The 21,694-nt window shown below is 47.6% G+C and overlaps 1 protein-coding gene across 1 annotated transcript; it reads left to right on the forward strand.

Annotated features, from left to right (window-relative positions):
• Window positions 1–1,048: 1,048 nt before the first annotated feature.
• On the forward strand, window positions 1,049–20,765 carry LOC307085944 (endoplasmic reticulum aminopeptidase 1-like). The gene is made up of 19 exons (XM_079750894.1): window positions 1,049–1,094; window positions 3,093–3,615; window positions 3,743–3,881; window positions 4,120–4,254; window positions 4,628–4,748; window positions 5,655–5,806; window positions 6,214–6,327; window positions 6,796–6,927; window positions 7,940–8,071; window positions 8,315–8,398; window positions 8,823–8,980; window positions 9,216–9,295; window positions 9,690–9,873; window positions 10,376–10,532; window positions 16,257–16,441; window positions 18,063–18,224; window positions 18,460–18,600; window positions 19,281–19,362; window positions 19,659–20,765. The coding sequence occupies exons 2-19, from the start codon at window positions 3,125–3,127 to the stop codon at window positions 19,842–19,844; spliced, it is 2,835 nt and encodes a 944-aa protein (XP_079607020.1). The 5' UTR covers window positions 1,049–1,094; window positions 3,093–3,124; the 3' UTR covers window positions 19,845–20,765.
• Window positions 20,766–21,694: the final 929 nt, after the last annotated feature.

Genomic DNA, 21,694 nt, shown 5'->3' on the forward strand with positions numbered 1-21,694 from the left:
TTAATTAAATAAATGCAAAAGGCAAAAACATAAAAAACACCAACAGTTCATTTTCATATTTCATATTTCAGTGAGACAGTAAAGAGGTAAATTATTGTTCTTTAAATAATTAGTCAGAAATAAGTGTCCCCCTTTCTGCTTTTTAAATTATTTCACAATGATTGGGGGCCAACCTTTAATATAATTGTAGATAAGGATAATGCAGTGTCCATTCTATTTCAAGAACATATAATTTATATATAATAGCAGTGTATCCTGCAACATCATCCTACACATTTAGCAGCTAACCAAAATTAAACATTTTTGTACACAGCAGACAAATGAACAGTTAAAGCTGTTACGTTGTGCTATGGTTAATAAAGAACATGAAGTCACATTTATGCCCTCTTAGAGTGCTTTTATTTTTTAAGTGTGTGTGTGTGTGTGTGTGTGTGTGTGTGTGTGTGTGTGTGTGTGTGTGTGTGTGTGTGTGTGTAACCCCCCCCCCCCCCCTAGTGAACCTATGCTAGTCCAATCTTTCCAAATTGGGCTTCACAGTGTTGGCCTCCTGGATGAACTTGTGAATCGGAAATTTCAGGTCTGCCTTCCGCTGGGGAGACAATCTTTACAGGGAAGGCTTCTGAGAAAAGCTCATCCTCTGAGGGGGCCGCTTGGGCAGGTGGGGGTAGCCTCGCCAAAGCTTCCAACAGCTGTCTCTCCACCCCACTCCCCCCGGTCCTCGTTGCCTCGGCACTGTATCAAATGGAAACCTCATATTTGGTGAAACTAGGCCTACTTCATACCACTAATGCAATAGTTTGTAAAGTTAATTTTAGAGGTTTAGAGAATACGGAAGTCTTGTTTATGACACCGACAATGCACTTCAAACTGTGCGCAGCATCTCAAAAACTAAACAACCTTTGAATAAAGTCAATCAAGTTCATAACATAGACTGTATACACCAGTTGAAAACTGAATAACTTTACATTCAGAGATTGACCTGTCTCACGAAACGACTTTAGTCTACCTTTGGGGACGCTCCCAGCATGCAGTTCACCTGCAATGAATCGTTTGTTTTCACTTTCACTTTGGGGGAGAAGCCGCCGCTGACACAGGTAAATCCACATTTAGTTATTATAAATGCAAAATATATACAAGTTATACACTATATATTCTTTATCAATTCCCTAAAGCGTGAACGAAACAGGCCTAACATAGTTAGGAATGACTTAAAGTGCACTCTTGATATGTTCTTGAAATGTAGGAAGCACGAGGGTCCTACTAGGGAGGCAGTTATGTTTCCCTCTCATCATAACTGCTATTTCTAGTGATCTGATCCAACATCGTATTGGATCAGTCCAATATTGGATCAATCGAATATGATTCCCTCCCGTGGCGAGGGGGTGGGTTCGAGCTAGGGGTTGTATGACGTCCGACCACCCTTTCCACACTGACCCACACACGCCCCTTTTCCTGGGTCGGCTTAGTTTAGGAGGAAGAGCAGTTGTCTTGCAACCGACAGGTTGATAGTTCGATCCCCAGCTCCTCCTAGCTGAGGGTTGATGTGTCCCTGGGCAAGACACTTAGCCCTAACTGCTGCTGATGAGTTGTGTGTCGCCTTGCATGTTTGACTCTGCCGTCAATGTGTATATTAACTGATGTGAGTCGCTTTGGATAAAAGCGTCTGCCAAATGCTCTAATTGTAATTGATATGGTCTTTAAACCGCTTCTGTTGTTAACTTTTTTCCGTTTGTTACGGAGTTGGACTTCTCATAGCTATACCTCAGCCTGAACAGCTATTTTGTTAAAGCGTTTTGAATGCCTTCAAATGTAAATATGTCTCCAAACCCTGGGTGTAATATAATGTTAAGCTGCTCAATGAATTCCAAAAGATGTCTGAATCTAGCATGTGTGCTTAATTTTATTACTATCCGCTTTAAGGTGGATGTAACATCCAGTTCATCCATTTGTTCAGTCTTGTATGGTGTTGCACATTCCCTTGGGAATTAAGTGATTTCCCATTATCTGCTTTGATGTTCAGTTCAGTGCCTTATAATCAGTGCCAGGTAATCAATTTCAGATCATCTTGTCACCAAAATGTCTATTAAACAGACACATGTGTTCTGGAAATCCTCTGCCCATATCCATGTGCAGACAACTACGAACCAAATATCTGGTCTGACATGACCTGAAAGTAAAGAGACTATCTGACATCTACTAGTCTTGTCCTTTATTAAATATGCTAATGTATGAATTAAAAGCTTGATAAGAAAGTGGGTAACCAATTGCCATAAAATATTGGTTCTTTTACTTTAGGTTGTTCGGATTCATTTGATGCATGATAATGAGATCAGCAGATTCCTCTTTAGCCTCTATTGTGTTGAGGTTTTCGTGAAAGACGTTGATTTCCGGATCTCCCAGTAGTGGACTAGATGCACTAGTGGCTACCTAAGAGCTACTACAGATGTGGCCAACTGCTCTCTGAAGTGGGGTCTTACGTACAGCAGCTACTTGAAAAAAATCTAAGGCAGAATCGTCAGTAAATGGAGGTTCCACTGGCTTGCTTGCTTCTTCATAATAGACATTCAGATCATCCCCATATGGTTCCTTCCCTCCTAGCCTGGAAGTTTTCAATTTTGGCATCTGCTGCAACTATTCATGCTTCCTTTTCCCCTTTTTCCGACCTATATTTTATAATAGTTTCCTCCAACTGTAAGGCATGTATGTCCTTTAAAGCAGCAGATTGAAACTCAAGAGCTGCCTTTGAGCGGATGGCATCCTAGCAGCAGTTAGAGAGCCAGGGAACCTGACCCAGCTCTTCCACTCCTCAGCTGCTCATCACTCATGGACGTTTAATAATAAGTTTTTGCTCTGATAATAAGCTAGGAGGTAAGGAGCTAATGTGACTACTTGTCATAACAGTAAGAAAAGCACTGCGTTGTGTTTTTTTTCAGCAATTGACCCCAGTGTTTCTTTGCCTGAGAAAGGCCCAGCCTCTTAGGCCGTTTCTTTTTTCAATGCAGGATCAAACTTTGTGATATTCTGCTGTTGTACCTCACAACCCCAGATTGCTAAAATAAACAGTGTTCTCCCTTTCCTACTGTAACCCGTAGGAGTGGTGTAAACCCAACGTTTCGTCGCCACCATGCTAGCTGTTCCTCTCCTCGTACTCCTCCTGCTGGAGGCCAGCGCTCCCTCCCTCGCGGCACAGCTACCGGGCAGCGACGCTGCCGGGACGCCTCCCCCGGCCGGCCAAGCCTTCCCCTGGGAACGCATGAGGCTCCCCCAGACAGTGGTTCCCCTTCACTACAACCTCACCATCCACCCCGACATGAACACACTCCACTTCACCGGCGTGGTCCACATCGAACTGGAGGTCCTAGAAAACACCACGACCATCGTCCTCCACAGCAGTGAGCTGCTCATCTCCAAGGTGACGCTCCTGGTGCCAGGGGCACCTCCGACCCCCCTGCGCTTCCTAGAGCACCCTGCTTCTGAACAGTTAGCTCTTCTTTCCGACCGGGTCCTCGTCCAAGGCGGGACGTATGACGTTCTGCTGGAGTTTTCCGCCAACTTGTCAGATAACTATCACGGCTTCTATAAGAGCAGTTACCGTGCGAGCAGTGGGGAGATCAGGTAGGTGACTATCAGTCTATGTTGTGGATATACAACACTTCCGTGGTGATGTTGACCAAATATGTTGATTAAAGAAGGGCTTCAGCTGTACAACTGAAGTACTAACAGCTTGACCTCTATTCCCCAGGTACGTGGCCTCCACCAAGTTCGAGGCCACCAGCGCCCGGGCAGCCTTCCCATGCTTTGACGAGCCGGCGTTCAAAGCTAACTTCACAATTCAGATCGTACGAGAGCCACGCCATATCGCCATATCCAACATGCCCAAGGTACATGAGGGTCAGACCTGCTATTGTGTCCACTGTCTGGTTGCTGTGATGATGTTATTGCTGTGGCCACAGTGGGACCTTGGGGAAAGTGTTACTCTGGTGTTTGTGGATGTTTGTGGTGATGATGGCAGCATATCACTCCGCTTTGATGACTGTGTTGTAGTGGTGATTGTGTTGTTCCCCTCGAGACGTTCTCCTCCAGGTTGTACTTCTCTTACTGCTCCTCTTCCTCTCCAAGATAAACACAGTAGAGTTGGCCGGGGGCTTGCTGAAGGACTACTTTGACACCAGTGTGAGGATGAGCACATACCTGGTCGCCTTCATCGTGTCCGACTTCCTGTCTGTCAGCAAGACCACCCAACACGGGGTCAAGGTGAGCTGGAGGGGGTTACGGGATGACTGAGGAATCTTTAAATGGACATACAATTAACTCTCTAACCAAGTAGCCATCCCATTGGCTATCAAACCAATTAGTCATACAATGGAGGATCTGATTGGGTGGTTGAATGTTTCATTGACGCATCTTGTCTGTTGTGATTTAGTCATACCGCCCCTTTTATTTATTGATGTGTTAACTGAAACAAAAAGGACATTGATGCACTGAAATTATGTGAGATTGCAAGGAATTTGATGAAACCCTGTTTGCTGATGCTACATGGACACCTTGATAACCCTTAACCTCTTCATCACTAGGTCTGTGGCATGAGTGTGAGTGTGTGAACATTTGAAAATATGACATCCCTCAGATTTCCGTTTACGCGTCACCAGAGAAGATTAACCAGACCTCCTTCGCATTGGACGCTGCGGTCAAGCTGCTGGACTTCTACGATGACTTCTTCGACATCCCCTACCCGCTGCCGAAGCAGGGTATGTGGTCCAGTCCCTCGTCGTGATTGGTGTACAACCCTTTGCCATCATTATAAATAAATTCATAGAACTACAAATACGAACCTTGTGGTAAAAGGGCAAAGACAACTTTATAAAGGTATGAAATAACGCAATAATAAATTGTTTATAATATATATAACAGCTTTGGACTATTTAAAGATATATCCTGCTCTAAAACTTTACTGAATTACATATCAACGTGTTGGAAAACTACAATATTACAATAATTCTGTATTCTTTTTTATGATTTGCTCGATGATTACTCGAGTCCACCTCTGCACCCCTAGTCTCAAGATCTGTACGTTTAGGGAGAATCCTTTTTTTTTTTACATGTATTCAGATAAGATGAGTTCAAGTGAGATGTTACGAAGCCCTTGTCTGTATCCCACAATATATGTGGAACAGAAAACAAGCCTCTAATAAAAACAATCTTCCATCTGCAGTTTAAAATGTTTTTTCTGTGAGAGACTGTATAAACGCCATCTAGAGGCTCCTTGTGTCTCTGAACACAGAATAGTTCACATAGTAGCACATTATGTTCAGAAAGACCAAAATTAAAGTTTACACCCCTAAGATGTCTTTAGGAATCAAGAATCCGTTGTGAATGAAACTCCATCCATCGGACACCACCTACTCCTCAGCCATGCATGGCTGAGAAGGAGTCCTTGTTGGGACTCCTTCTATTATCACTTTAAATAGGAATAATTATATTCATTGTATTGAGTGAGTGCTATAATCATAGTCCCATTTAGTCTTTTCCCTTTTTTCCCCTCTTCAAACAAGTTAAAGCCAGCACAGTCGTAGTGGTATGTCTAGAGCAGAGTAGAGGAAATGCAAATGTACTCAAATCTATCCAAATAGATGTTGTGTTGTTGATCCCTGCAGACCTGGTGGCCATCCCAGACTTCCAGTCGGGGGCGATGGAGAACTGGGGTCTGACCACCTACAGGGAGGCAGGCCTGCTCTTCCAACCCAAGTCCTCAGCCTCCGACAAGCTGGGCATCACCATGGTGATCGCTCACGAGCTGGCCCACCAGGTAACCTTTCATCTGGATCTTGCTTTTCACCTGATAGGGATATGGAGATAAAAATGAAAAAAAAATACTATTTTAAATGTACAATTTGCAAGATTTGTTATTTTATGCCAGCTCCAGGCTACACTTTGATGAGGTTAGACATGAGATTCCTGTACGTTGCGGCAGAGTCAAAACAATGAACGAAGATCCCTGTAGTCTTTAAGTTAGCGTCTACACGCGTGTGTGTGTGTGTGTGTGTGTGTGTGAAGCTAGTATAGGAGATGTTTTTTTTAATTAGCAAGAGCTTCAGGTTTCACGTACCAAAGAGCCTGTGTGAAGTAACATATTATCTCTCTTAAAGAAGATCAAAATGAGTTTGCCATATCCAGGGGTGAGATGGCTAACTGGGTGTTCCTGTTGGTGTCTAGTGGTTTGGGAACCTGGTCACCATGGAGTGGTGGAACGACCTGTGGCTCAACGAGGGCTTCGCCAAGTTCATGGAGTTTGTCTCGGTGGACATCACCTACCCCGAGCTTCAAGTGGTGAGAGCTCCGGAGACGCATAGTGCTCAACCCTTCTACACCTGGCACCTTCTCTACACCTTGTACCTTCTATACACCTGGCGCCTTTTATACACCTTTTACCTTCTATACACCTGGCACCTTCTCTTCACCTGATACTTGGTGGCAGTAGCTCAGGAGGTAGAGCAAGTTGACTGGTAACCGGAAGGATGCTAGTTCAATCCCTGACTCCTCCTAGTTGAGTATCGAGGTGTTTTTGAGCATGGAACCTAACCCTGACTGCTCCTGACGAGCTGGCTCGCCGTCAATGTGTGAATGAATGGTTGAAAGTCGCTGTGGAAAAAAGTGTCAGCAAAATCCCCTCAATGTAAATCCCCTAAATGGTACCTTCTACACACCTGCCACACTGTCATCAGGCTGGAAACTAATTTCACTTCCCTAACCCTCCACCTTTCTGACCTCTTCATTGACTTGTCCCTCCTCTCATAGGATGACTTCTTTCTGGACAAATGCTTCAACGCCATGGAGGTCGACTCTCTCAGCTCCTCCCATCCCGTCTCCACCCCGGTGGAAACCCCCTCCCAGATCCGAGAGATTTTTGATGACGTCTCGTACAGCAAGGTGCCGTCCTTTTTTAACCCTTATCCCGGTGGAACACATTGAAGGCGTCTCAAGGGCGACCAGGCCGAGAGGGCGGCACCGCATGGGGGGAATTAACAACATACAACAGAATGTACCACATTTATATAACGGAATATCTAACACAATGTAAAACACAACATACAACAGAATGTACCACATTTATAAAACACAACATACAACAGAATGTACCACATTTATATAACGGAATATAAAACACAATGTAAAACATTAATATAACAGAACATACAACACAATGTACAACATTAATATATAATGTGGATGTTAATGGATGTTTCAGAATGTTGGTCATGGGGTTAAGCCAATTATGATTGAGGGACTTCATTTTTAGATCAAGTCAATCATCAACGCGGGCTTGGCCGCTGGCAGCCCGGCCGTGGGCAGCCCGGCCGAGGGCTACTGAAACGCCAATATAGGCGAACAGTGCCGCAGTGTAGCGCAACAACCAGTAGCGCACCGCTCGGTGAAACGAGGCATACGACTGAGCGGGTTCATTGGTTCTCGTAGCCTAGACTTTAGGGGATAACCTCTCCCTCCAGGCTGCTCCACAGTCAGGGCTCCTGCTTATTGGTTCATAGCGCAGCCATGAGCTATGAACAGACGTAGGCGGGATCCAGATCCCTTAGCTAGTCACACCCACTCAGAGGAGGACTTTCCTCCTCTCTCCCATTGAACCCCATGTTATTCACCGGCCGCCAACACTTTCAGGGAAATGAATGGGAGTCAATGGAGGCTGAGGAAGGAACGTCCTTTCTGAAGTAATTGTCAATAGGTGATAGGGGGAGCTAATGTCCCTTTACCGAGGGAAACAAACATTACATATACAAAGGCATTAAAGTAGTCATATTGAAGGGCATTCATTCATTACAGTAGTATGGGCAATCTACATTTATTATTCTCAACAATGTTAAGGAGTATCTTCCTCCCTCTCCTCACGGGAGAAGCCTCCACTGGTCTGTGTGTGTGACCGCAGGGGGCCTGCATCCTGAACATGCTGCGGGACTTCCTGACCCCAGAGGCCTTCAATGAGGGCATCATCCGCTACCTCCGTCGCTACAGCTACCAGAACACCGTCAACAGCCACCTCTGGCAGAGCCTCTCCAACGTGAGTAGGCGTCCCCACCGTCCTCATGTGTGTGTTCTTCAACTTATTATTTTGTCCTCTGCTCATACTCTCAAACAAATAATCATAATCAAATTACAGTTAATACAGAGAATTCTGTGAGGCTTTCTTTGTTTTACGTTGTAAGGCAACAGGATTTCTGGACGTAGAGGTCAATCGTAGCCAAAACAACGTGTCCTAGTGTGGTTACATGCGCGTCAAGGAGTTGTGTGTCCCCCCCAACAGGTGTGTCAGTCCGACCAGTTCGAGGTGGGCGGAGTCCAGCAGAAGGCCTTCTGCTCCGAGGGGAAGCTGCGACCCGGGGGCTTTGTAAGTACCGACGTACCTCCATTCTCTGACAACTTTAGCAGCCAGGGAAGTAGAGCGCGTGCCCCCCCATGCTGGGAATATCCATAATCCTCTGCTGAATACGCCTCAAGATCAACGGTATTTCCTGTTCCTCCCGCTTTCTCGTTTGGCTGCTTTGATGCTTTGAACATCAGGAATTTGATTGGCCGGGATTTTGAATATCGTGGAATGAACCTGTGTTTACGTACTGACACGGACGGTGGCAAAATGTCACAGAACTTTCCGTTGTACAACAAATGTCCGGCAGGCTTTGCATTGTGTGACTTCTTGAATATAAAATATATTATAATATAATACAAAAAAGAAACATGGGATTTTACTATAGAATTATAATGATTGTGGTTGTTGTGTGTTGGGTTGAATGTGTGTCTACGTGTGTGTGTAGAAATGGTACACAGACGACGAGCTGGACGTGGGCACCATCATGGACACCTGGACGCTGCAGGAGGGCTTCCCATTGGTCACGGTGGAGGTGAAAGGTCGCGAGGTCAGGCTCCATCAGGAACGCTACCTCAAGATGGACGGTCCCGCCCTCAGCGACGGGTAAAGTCTACAGAGCTCACCCAGGGAACCCCTGCTCGGGCAGGGCCATTATGTCCAATAAAAACGTGCAGGCTGTTAAGAGAGACGATCCTACGGTATTTTCAGTCAACCAAGGTGTAATAAATGAGTAGGGGTCCAACATCTCCTACCTTTGCTTCATGGTGTGTTAAAAGAGATGATTCTTACTGTCATGGTCACCAATGTCTTCATCAGCATTAATGCTGTGCGTCGATAGGTTCCTGTGGAAGATCCCGTTGACCTACAAAACCAGCCAATCAAACACCATCCAACGCTTTCTGCTGGAGAACAAAACTGGTGAGAACCCTGTCACTTTTGCATCATGTTTAGCAAACACAAACTTTGTCTTTCGACTTTTTTTTCAGACCTATAATTTTAGGGGTGACTATGGTTGCCAGATGAAAACTTATTTGGTTTGGGCAACTAAAGTTGGGTTCATGACACCCAGTTTCTCATTATGCACATTTAAGTAGTTACAATCAAAGTATACAGTAAAAAGAGGTCAAAAAACAGAATTATTATTATTTATTGGCTACATTTCAAATCAAAATGGCAAAATTGCCAATGGATCAGGACCCGATACGGGACCACTGACCGAGAACCACTGGTACATGGGCCCAAACATGGCTTCAGTCACGCTGACCCAATGCTTTCATGTCTGAGTGGGTCCAACGTGTACCTGTCCCTGCAGACGTCCTGTACCTGGAGGAGGAGGTGGACTGGGTCAAGTTCAACGTGGACATGAGCGGCTACTACATGGTGCACTACCAGGGGCAGGGCTGGAGTGGCCTGACCCACCTGCTGCAGACCAACCACACGGCCCTGAGCAGCAGCGACCGCGCCAGCCTCATCAACAATGTCTTCCAGCTGGTCAGGTCAGGGCTCCCCTTTTATCACATTTACACTTCCATTTAGGGCATTTAGTAGACTCTTTAATCCAAATCAATTTACAAAGGTTCATTCACATACATTCACACACCAACGGCGGTGACATCCACACAAGGCCACAGCCAGCTCGTTAGGTCTCTTGCTTGGGGACACCTCGACCCTCAGATAGGAGGGGCCGGTGATCGAACTAGCATCATTCCGGTTACCAGACAACCTGCTCTACCTCCTAAACTAAGCTAAACTGGGATGGCAACAGATTATTATTTATTAATAGATTATCTGCTATAATAATTGCTATGTGGTCTCTCTTGCAAATGAGATGCCTCTCTGAGACTCACCTGAATAAATAAAAGGAGAACTTTAAGTACTTGTGTATGTTGTAAATGTACAGCGTCAAAATAACAACATATTGATTAATCTCCTCTCACCACGCGGGAGTTGGTTAAAGGTGTTGTTACCATCCCATGTGTGTGTGTGTGTGTGTCCCAGTGTGGGCAAGGTGCCACTGGACACGGCCCTGGAGCTGTCCCTGTACCTGTCCCGGGAGATGGAGTCCCTGGCGGTCACCCAGGGCATCAGCGAGCTGGTGCCCATCTACAAGCTGATGGAGAAGAGGGACATGAAGACGCTGGAGAACCAGATGAAGGTTCGCCCGACGCCAACCGTGTATAAGCCCCCACATGTCCCCCAGATGTTCTTACTCGTATTGTTTGCTGTAGGGGTGTACGGTATAAACGGTATAGAAAGTACACCGGTGTGAATTTGCGCTACGGTATGGATTTTGACGTTACCGGGAGACCAGTGTGACCGGTAGTAAGTAACACCTTAATACAGTAACGTAAGTACTTTTTCATGTAAAAAGTAAAGTTTTGCACAACGAAAGATAATACCTTAGTTTGTCCAGGGTCCACTTGATGGCCACGGCCTCTTTCTCTACCTTCGAGTATTTCCGCTCGTTCGGTAGTAGCTTTCGGCTAATGTACGTGATGGGATGTTCCTCTCCGGCCCGGACCTGTGAAAGGACTCCCCCCAGCCCCACCTCCGATGCCTCTGTGTGCACTATAAGGGGGGAAGCAAAGTCGAGGTTTATAAGCATCGGCTCCGAGTATAGGGCTTCCCGGAGCGTCCCAAAGGCTTGGTCGGCTACCTCGGACCAGGTGATCCGATCCGGCAGGGCCTCCCGGGTCAGGTCATTTAGTGGGTTGGCCAGCGTGGCAAACCCGGGTATAAATCGCTGATAATACCCGACTAGTCCTAAAAACAACTTCACCTGTATCTTGTTGCGAGGTTGGGGCCAGTCCCGGGTGGCGGCCACCTTGCTCTCCTGTGGCCGGACTGTTCCCCGTCCTACCTGGTACCCCAGGTACGCCATCTCCTCCAGCCTGAGACGACATTTGGGGCCTCAGGAGCTGGTCCATCATGCGTTGAAACGTCACTGGGGCTCCATGGACGGTGTACTGGTACAGGCCCCCTGGAGTTGAGAGCGCCGTCTTCTCCCGGACCGCCCGGGTCAACGGTACCCGCCAATACCCCTTGGTCAGGTCCAAGGTCGTGAGGTAACGGGCAGGTCCAAGCCGTTCGATCAGCTTGTCCACCCGGGGCATGGGGTAGGCGTTGAACTCGGAAGCCTCGTTCAACCTCCTGAAGTCATTGCAGAACCGATAGGTTCCATCTGGCTTCGGAATGAGGACTAACGGGCTGGATCAGGCACTGCGTGACTTCTCAATGACCCGGAGCTGTAGCATCCGGTGTTCCTGGATGGCCTCCCTCCAGGCCTCCGGAATCCTGTAGGGGTGAACTCTCAACTTCACTCCCGGCGCCGTCCGGATATCATGTTGTGCGATCGTGGTCCTCCCTGGTATCTCGGAAAATTCGTCCTGGTGCTGCATGACAATCTCGTCGAGATCTTGCTTCTGGGCCGGGCTGAGGGGAGCAGTGGAGAGGGGGAGGGGAACCCCCTAACCCTGCTCCCCTGGCGCTCCCCTGCTCCAGCGCCAGGGGAGCAGGGTTAGGGGGTTCCCCTCCCCCTCTCCACTGCTTCAAAATGTTAATGTGGTACAATTGGGTAGGCTTTCGCCTCCCTGGTTGTCTAACCTGGTAATTTACCTCCCCCACCCGTTCAACAACCTCATAGGGTCCCTGCCACTTGGTAAGGAACTTACATTCTGCCATGGGGACCAGGACCAGGTTGGAAGGTTGGAAGGTTTGCAGCTGGGCTCCCCTATTGTAGACCCTCGATTGGGCCTGCTGGGCTTGCTGGAGGTGTTCCCGGACGATGGGCCACACCTGGGCCATGTGGTCCTTCACCTGTTCCACATGGTCCAGGGTGGTGCGGTGGGGGGACGGCTTACTGTCCCATGCCTCCTTGGCTAGGTCCAGGATGCCGCGGGGCCTTCGTACGTACAACAGCTCGAACGGTGAGAACCCTGTGGAAGCCTGGGGCACCTCCCGTACGGCAAACAGGGCATGAGGCAATAGCTGGTCCCAATTTTTTCCGTCAACGTCCATGGCCTTTTTAAGCATTTGCTTAAGGGTTTTATTGAATTGTTCCACCAGGCCATCCATATGTGGGTGGTAGACTGAGGTCCGGAGCTGCTACACCTGCAGGAGTCTAAGTAGTTCCTTCATTACTCTAGACATGAAGCATGAGCCCTGATCCGTCAACACCTCTTTAGCTATCCCCACCCGGCTAAAAAGTAACATTAGCTCCCGGGCAACCGCCTTAGCGGTGGCTGCGCGAAGGGGTAGAGCCTCGGGGTACCGGGTGGTGTAGTCCACCAGTACCAGGATATATCGTGACCCCGGCTGGTCTTTGGTAGGGGCCCCACGATGTCCAGAGCAATCCTGTCAAATGGGGTTTCTATGATTGGCATGGGGATAAGGGGGTTCCTGACTGAGGCTCTAGGCGCTACCCTCTGGCATTGGGGACACCCCTGACTGACGCTCGACATCCCGCTTTACCCCCGGCCAATAAAACATCGCGAGGACCCGTTCCCGGGTCTTGTCCATGCCCAGATGGGCTCCCAGGAGGTGGGTGTGGGCCATAAACAGCACCTTGCTCACGTACGCTCTTGGAACTACTAATTGTTCCCCTACTCCCCCCTCTTCTTCCACTACCCTGTATAACAGCCCCCCCTTTGTGCTGAAGTGTGGGTGTGGCAGGTGACTCACCGAGTCCCGGGTCTGTCCGTCGTGGGCCAAAACGTGGCTCCAGGCATGTTTTAGGGCCTCGTCTTGGAGCTGGGCGCTGATGAACTGGCCTGGTCGGGCCGAGCCATCCCCCCCCCCCCCCCGCTAAGAAGCCCGAGAACTCGGTGAGGGGGGAACTCTCCGGCTCCTCCGGTGGGTCGTGTTGCTCGGACGCCGTGAGGGTGTCCGGGTTGTCGGGGTGGGGTCCCGGCAACCCGGACCGGGCGGACCCTCCTCTCCTTGTGTGGATCGTGGAACCTGGAGGAGAGGGTCCGTTCCCCTCGAACCCCTGGTCCTCTGCCGTCGACTCCCCGGGGGATGTCGGGATCCGTGTGGCCCCATAGGCCTGCCGAGCTCCCCTCCCCCTCCGGCGGGGAGGCTCTCTCCTGCCCCGGGATTCTCGTGCCGGGTCCCATAGTCGATGGAATATCGGACAATCCCTCCCGATCAGGAGCGGCACCGGGAGGTGTGGTACAATCGCCGCCCGAGTCGTGAACACCCCGTGTGGTGTCAGGACAACCACGTGGCAGGTCTCGTAGGTCCGGGTGTCCCCGTGCACGCAGGCCACCTCCATGGGTCCCCCCTCCCCTTCTCCCACCAAGTCGGGGCGGAGGAGGGTGACGATGCTGCCGGTGTCCAGTAGGGCCTGCGTGTCCCGGTTTGGTCGTGGGTCGTGGCTCCCCGTCGGTCTCGGCGGGTCTCGGTGGGTCGTTGGGTGGTCCCGGTACTGGCGCTCAGTTGCGTCCGGCGGGAGCTGTCGTATGGTTTTGTCTATGAGGACCCTATCTATAGGGCTGGGTCCCTCTCTGGTCGCTAGCCACCTCTTCACCAAACGACCATGTTGTGCGATCTGCGTCCGTACCGCACCCCGGACGTCGAATCGCCAGTCGTGGAAGCGTTGAGCGCGGGCCGCGAGGTTTTGTCCGTAGTAGGCCAGGATCGCCTGCTTGAGGACGGGATACTGTCGGGTGGTCTCCGCTGGCAGGTCTTGGCTCGCCTGCTGGGCGGGACCGGTGAGGAACGGTGCCACGATGTGGGCCCACTGCTCCTCTGGCCAGTTCTCCCTCCGGGTGGTCCTCTCAAATACCTCCAGGTACGCCTCCACGTCGTCATCGGCTTGGTGAGCCGACTGGTCGGGGCGGCGGTCGGGGCGTCGCGGACGGCGTATTGGGTGAGCCGTAGTACGGCTTCGCGGAGCAGGGCAATGCTCTCCGTGGTCTCCCGCTGTAGGGTTGTGGCTTGCACCTGCATCTGCTGTTGATGCTGGGCGGCGGCGGTCGCGGTCCCGTCCGTGTTCCGCATGCCGGATTGGTGGGTAGTCTACCTTGGGGTTGTAGTGGGGTTCTTCAACATGCCCGCATTCTCCACCATATGTGATAACCTGCTCCTCAATGTCTCGGGGTTCAAGGTACGTATCACGCTTCGGAGTCGGGGTTAAGCCGAACTCGGCATTTGTTACAATGAACTCTCAAAACAGAGAACACATGCACTATACATAGGGTCTCCGTGAGCCTCTATTCAGATGTGGTCTCCAGCGCTTCCCTCGTGCCACTCGCTCCTGTTCTCCCCTGTCGTCAGCTCTCCTGCTCCTTTTACGATGGCCTCCTGGCCTTCTCCTCCCTCCGGCCAGGTGTCCCCTATCTCGCTGATTGGGGGGAGAGAAGTGATGCTCTCTGTCGCCGGTTAGTGGGTGGCGGCGGTATACGCCGTCCATGACTACACCTCGGACCCACCCGGGCCGAGGTTTGAGGAGCGGGGTGCCACAGCATGTATGTATATTAGGGGTATGCATCTCTCCTTTATAGGAGAGATGCATTTGATATTTGATTCGATGCGATTCGATTCAATGTTCTAACGATCCGGTGAGATTTGATGAAATATGAATCAATCACATAGATAGCTAATATTTGTTTAACTTTAACACATTCATTTTCTATTGATTAAAATATGCCTTCTATATAGAGACATTGCCTACTTTCAAATATATATATGGACCATGGAATCTTAGGTTTTTTTATTTATTTCTTTATGGCATTTCTTTATGGCAATTCACATTTATGAATTTAGAAATACATGCCTATTAATTTGTTTATTTATAGACTTGATCGCTGTCCTACACAATTTAAAAAATAGCAAAGCTTTTGTCAATATTCCCTCCTTCTTATAAGACCAGGAGGGCTTCGACACGTTTGATTTCAGATCGATGTAGTCGCATCTGTTTTAATCCAACCGGATACCGATTCGTATCCGTGAATCGTTACACCCCTAATGTATATGTATTTATTTGTATGTATGAATGTATGTATTGGGGTCTAATGGTTCCTGTCAAAAGATGCACGTACAACCGAATAGCACATAGTTATGTGGATAGTTTGACTTAATTGGTTGCAATTAACTTTTTGAAATAATTAATTCCATGCTCCGTTCGATATGTGTTAAATTGTGGCCAGAATTCTCTGAGCCAAACTCACTAGCAGCAAATAGGTCTACTTTAATGAATATTTAATTATTTTTGCAAATGTTAAATCTGACAAATTTTAACTTTCTGCAGTGTATGGTGACCATTCTGTCTGACCAGCTGTCATCTACCTGCATCACGTGTCAAACTGGCAGATGGTAATTCATGACATCAGCCAACTTGGAAGAGCTGATGTTTATGATTGCAGTGGAAATGAATCTAGTTTTGTTGGGTGGGCTCTTGATCAGTGTAAATCACGGTGTGAGACAGTGGAAGTCATTTCCCAAATCTCACTCCTTCAGTAATGTAGCCTAAGGAACAAAACTAAATCCAAATATAAATCTTTGCTAGACACATAGTCATAGTCACCATAGAAACAAGTTCTTCTAAAATTTAAACTTGGAATTGGAATGAAATAACGTTAATTTCATTACATTTTCAGAGAAATGTCATTAATGTATGATTTTTTTTTTCGTTTTTTGAACTGGTTCAAATCCCTGATACATACTTTCCGTCAGTAAGGGCTACACAAACAGTATTGACTTCATTTGGACATCCTGTTGCTGCTGGTTCTGTTCTCTATGGGGGAACATCCACTGCATGTTGGGGCTGTCTGGACCGGAGGGGAGCGGCGCTGGACTGAACCATACTGCAGTGGCCGACGTGTCGCCCGGCCTTCTAATAATGGCTTCAGTTAAAGTGGGTGAAATGTGTTCCTCTCAGGGCTACATCGTGGAGCTGTTACAGACCCTCATCGACCAGCAGACGTGGAGCGACTCCGGGTCGGTCTCTGAGAGGGTGCTGAGGAGCTACCTGCTGCTGTTTGCCTGCGTGTGCAACCATCCACCCTGTGTGGAAAAGGCCAGCAGGCTCTTCCACAGCTGGAAGGTCCTGGACGGCAACATGAGGTCAGTCTCCCTTTACCTGGTCTCCAACCCTGAACCCCTCTCTTTGGTCCCGATGTAAGAGCTATCTGGAAGGTAATCTGTAAGAAAGGTCCACCAGGAGAAGGGGGAGACAGTCTTTTCAACTCGGAGACAGTCGAAGGTACTGCATTTGGTCTTTATTTGATGCACAATGCTAATGTGCTTGGCCATTGAGGTTGTGTTCCCCCCTTTACAATAAATGATTTTCGCCCGTTCAGCCATCCTCGCAAGGATGGCTACACACAATACCGTCAGTAGATCACCCGTCGACGCCATTTTGTTTTTAAGACTCGATAGGTAGATTGACGAACACAGAGATTGTGACATCCGTCAGCAACACGCAAGCTCTGTGTTCGCCAATCTACTTATCGAGTCTTAAAAACAAAATGGCGTTGACGGGTGATCTACTGACGGTATTGTGTGTATAAAATGTCATTTTTAATAAACAATCTGTACACTTACAAAGTTCTCAATGCCTTGTTTTATATGTTAAGACCCTTATTATACTACCAAAGAAGTGTCGGGCTACTTTTAGCCTTTTAAGTGGTTTAAAATAGCGATTAAGTTTTTACCATAACAAATGCCCCCATCGTTCCAAGTTTATAGCGTTTTGATAGAATCGGCTAAAAACAGCCAACTGAAGAAAGCGTCTATATACAATTTTTGTGCTCCAAAGCGAACGTTTCAACTCATTATCATACAAAACATATCCAAAATCCATTTTACACCGGAATTTCCCTTTAACTGCCAGACTTCACTTGTTTTACTTGTAATACCTTTTTGCTTACAATTACATTCAAAAACATTGGTGGACACGCTGCAGTGATTGGATTGATTTGATTTAAATGCTGTGACGCGACTCGAGGGACACAACATTACGTTACAGGACCTATGGGACAAAAAATAAAATAAATGAACAACGGGACTCAATAGTGGTATCGATAAGCCCAAACGTTAATGATTTTCGGGTTTTGAAAAAAGTGGAACCGGGTCCTTGATAGAACCGGGTTTCGATCCCCATCCCCAATGGCAACATGGAGCATTAGGCCATTATGTACAAACTTCTACCATAAAATGGCTTTAAATATCACCACCCTGTGTCCTTTATCTGGAGGAGCCCAGTAAGGTCCCCTAGGTGGCGTATAGCATTAGACATGGGTGGATGGTTGAACCTGTGCACACTGAGCAACAGTGCAGCCTCACCCAGCCCCAGAGTACAATCAGTCTGACTCGGGCCAGGTGAGGCTGCTTAAAGCAACCACCTCATCCACACAGACTGCCACAGCCACATACTTGTGTAGCCTGCTCAACCCGAATGTGAGTGCCCTTCTAGGTTAAACAGCAGTTGGCACCCTCTAAGGGAAACTCTGTGTTACCGCGGGTGTTCTCAGCAGGACATCCACCCGTGTGAAAATGGACACAGCGTTGCAACTATTATATTGCTTATAATAGCTGCATATTATTGTATATTATGTTTTTGAATCTCTGCAGACAAGGTTCCCCGCAGGGTCAGGAATGAATGAACAGTCTTGTTAATGTTTGTCTTCTGCTCAACCCAAGTCCCTGTAGGATGTCAAGGTCTTCTATGTTCATCCCTCTCCAGTCTCCCCAGTGACGTCAGCCTCTGCGTGTTTGCTATTGGAGCCCGCACTCCAGAGGGGTGGGACTTCCTGTATGAGATGTACGGCCGTTCCCCAGACACGTCAGTCAAGAGCCGCATAAAGACGGCGCTCTCCATCAGCCCCCTGACGGACAAGCTCCACATGTGGGTCCACGTTATAGACGGTTGGATGTGCAGTACAACACCGTTCTGGGCAATTGAGTTGTCTTCTTCCTTCCATTGCCTTTCAATTTCTTTGAGGTCTCACTCATGCTTTTGTTTTCTCTCACTCTCTCTCTCTCTCTCTCTCTCTCTCCCTCCCTCTGTCTTTATTCCTGTCTCTCCCTATCTCTCTCTCTCTCTCTCTCTCTCTCTATCTCTATCTCTCTCACTCTCTCAGACTGCTGGAGGAGAGTTTTCGTGGGGAGGTTCTGAAGACCCAGGATCTTCCACATGTGGTGATCGCTGTTAGCAAGAACCCCCATGGCTACAAGCTAACATGGGACTTCCTCCGGGCCAACTGGCCGGCCCTAATCAAGAAGTCAGTTTGCCTCTCATATCATGTCATTCACATGTGTTAGAAAGGGTTGACGTTGGCATGGTGGCTCAATGGTTGGTACAGATCACGTCACTGCAACAAGGACCGGGGTTCGAACCCAACTGGGATCTGACTGGGGTTTTTCTGTGTGGATATTATCAGTTCACGTACCGAAAATCGTTGCTTTTCCAAAGTGCAGGGCCCATAGTTCAGACCTCTCAGAAAGACGGTCCACCTCAATGGGTAATCCTTCAACACACTTGTCCTGTATAATATACTTATATTTAGCTGGATGCACAAAACATTGGCTTTTAGCATTGGGCTGTTCAATGCACTGGCATATTTTTGACGACTTCTTAAACATCAAAATGTTGAAAACGGTTATATATGAATGAAATAATAATCATATTAACTTATAACCCTGCCAACATCAGTGTTAACTAGCTTCTAAAAGAGGAAGTTGATCATCTTATTAACACTTTCCATCAGTGATCTACAGTTGAGTTATTATATTCAATTTTAATACTGTGATTTGTGCAGTAAATTACTTAATACATTTACTTTTGAAGTAAATTAATTTTAAGTGAATATCTTTGTGTGTGTGTGTGTGTGTGTGTGTGTGTGTGTGTGTGTGTGTGTGTGTGTGTGTGTGTGTGTGTGTGTGTTTTGTATTGTCTGAGAAGGTTCGGGGAAGGCTCAAGCTCCATCGCCCGCATGGTGATTGGAGTAACTGACCAGTACTCCACCCCACACATGCTGAAAGAGGTGAGAACACACACACACACACACACACACACACACACACACACACACACACACACACGCACACACACACACACACATACACAAAATAAGTAAACAGATTTTTAAACAATATCTGGTGAACACACCTCCTATTTTGTCTACTACTATTGTGTCTTAACAAACCTTCAAAAGTAGCAATTAACGTTTTCAACGTTTGTCAGAATTCACATTTATCAAGGTAACTCCTTTAAAATCATTAGCATGGACTCATCTGCACAATGCAATTGTTCTTTCCTTCTTCACACTTAATACCTCAGGTTCAGGAGTTCTTTGGCTCCCTGACCAAGGAGATGGGCTCAGAGCTGAGGTGCATCCAGCAAGCGTACGAGACCATTGAGTTGAATATCCGATGGGTGGACAAACACCTGCCCCTGCTGCAGGCCTGGCTGGACAAACACACGAGCACAGGCAACACGCAACATACTCCACACGAGGATCTTTAGGTCCATCCGTTAACACTGGCAATGGAAGTGGGTTGCCCACTGTGAAGACTACTGTCTAAATAGACTTTCCCAAAACATCCAACACTTATTGTCCGGCTTCATTAACAACTTATTTAGGTGTCCCACAAAGGACCGTCTGAGTTGGCCCCCTTTTTTTTTAAACTCAGAATTCTGAGATTAATGTCTGAATTATGAGTTTGAAGCCAGAATTCAGAGATTAAAGTCAGAAATTTGAGAATAAAGTCAGAAAAGAGGAAAAGAGCTTGAACGGAAGTAACAGGGTTGTTCGGTTAGGTTGAATCTCGTCAGCAAATTTCGCCTCCCGTAACTTGTTTGAGCTTGACCATGCAAACCGCAACGTTAACTCGGATGAGTAAAAACCAACACAACCCTTGAATATTTGCCCTTCTCCAGAGGAGGCGGGGCTTACCTCCTGAGCGCCAACCTTTATTTCCACCACTTCATTCTCATCAACCATAAAGATAACCACCACTGCAACTCTTTACCTGTTGTGGAAGTACCAGAGATGTCAGAGAAGCCAACCCAGAGAACATGTCTGGGTTCATCACATCCAACGGAGGCGCACACAGCTCGGTGAACTTAACCGTCTTCTCCAGGAGCTCCGTCTGGATGACTGCCACTTCCAGCGCTCCTTGAGGCTGACTCTGGCCCAGTTTGATGACCTGCTAGCTGGGAGCGGTGACAGGATTTCTCACGGTCACACCAACTACAGGCGTCCCATCCCAGCTGCGAAGCGCCTCTCCGTCTGTCTCTGAATTATTTACAAACAAATAATTTGTTGATGGCCTTGCTGTTTTTTTTTTTAATAACTGTAGCCTATTAGGCTACCCTTTTGATTACAGTCTTGAGTGATTTCGCATACAATATGACAGCCTAGTTTCTCACTCTTAGAAAAATACCTTCTTCAAAAAGAACGCTTGTTTCTCTATAAGTGTATCCTTCTTGAATAGTTGTTAAAATTTTTCTCAAGAAATTTGTCATGTCGAATTGAGATTTTTTTTTTTAAACCCCTCTTGGAGAAATCTGTAAAAATAACATTTGGATATATGACAATAGCGACTGTAAAATCACCCTTCGGGGAGGGGGCGTGTTGTGTGGGGAGGGGCGCTCAGTGGGTTTTCCCCAAGGAAGTGTTCTCCTGGACACAGTATGACAGGTTGTGTGGTACACCCTTTGGTCTGCCTTGTCTGGAGTACACATGCTCCTTTCTGGAGCTCTTTGGGGAACTGCCAGCTCCAAGGGTTCTCCTACCACCATAAGCTGCCTTTCTCCGGGACACCGCTGTCGGTTGGACACCTATGGTAGCACTAGTTTGAAGGAAGCCCCTTGGTCTTGCACGAACGCTAGATTGCACTTGGTTGTTTTACCCTAAGGAAAACAATGCTGACTGTCAGTGTGGCGCTTCCCAAATGTTTCCACAAACGATTTCACTGGAGCAGTGAAGGTTGTATCCTCATGCAGCTTGCGCTTCAGGGCCCCAAAAATGTCTTCAAGCTGTTTCTCCAGGAACGCTGTCCCCTCACCTTCCTCTGATGTGCCTAGACAAATTAAATAGCAAACAAATTAAAAGCTGCCTGTGTCAGTGCAAATGGAAACAAGTGGTTCAATGAACAGGCTTTGGAGGGTGAACTTTCTAGCTCCTGCTTCCTCAGCTGGATAGGACTGGGGGTTGTCTGTATATAATGTAGCGGGCCAGTGGGTGTGGGGTTTCCATGCCACCAAGTTAAATAGACAAATCGACCCAACACAGAGCAGTTCACATGTAGAATTTACCTAGTAAACCAAAATCAGGGTGGGAAAAGGGTCATCCACCTCCTTTATGCTACAGT

This window comes from Pollachius pollachius, assembly GCF_949987615.1.
Source record: "Pollachius pollachius genome assembly, chromosome: 1".
NCBI lineage: Eukaryota > Metazoa > Chordata > Actinopteri > Gadiformes > Gadidae > Pollachius > Pollachius pollachius.

Excerpts from the sequence above, each read along its gene's own strand:
- LOC307085944 (XM_079750894.1), top strand. The coding sequence starts at position 3,125 with ATGCTAGCTGTTCCTCTCCTCGTACTCCTCCTGCTGGAGGCCAGCGCT. Across the intron at positions 5,807-6,213 it reads CTCACGAGCTGGCCCACCAG|TGGTTTGGGAACCTGGTCAC; the intron begins GTAACCTTTCAT and ends GTTGGTGTCTAG. Across the intron at positions 18,225-18,459 it reads CTGACGGACAAGCTCCACAT|ACTGCTGGAGGAGAGTTTTC; the intron begins GTGGGTCCACGT and ends TCACTCTCTCAG.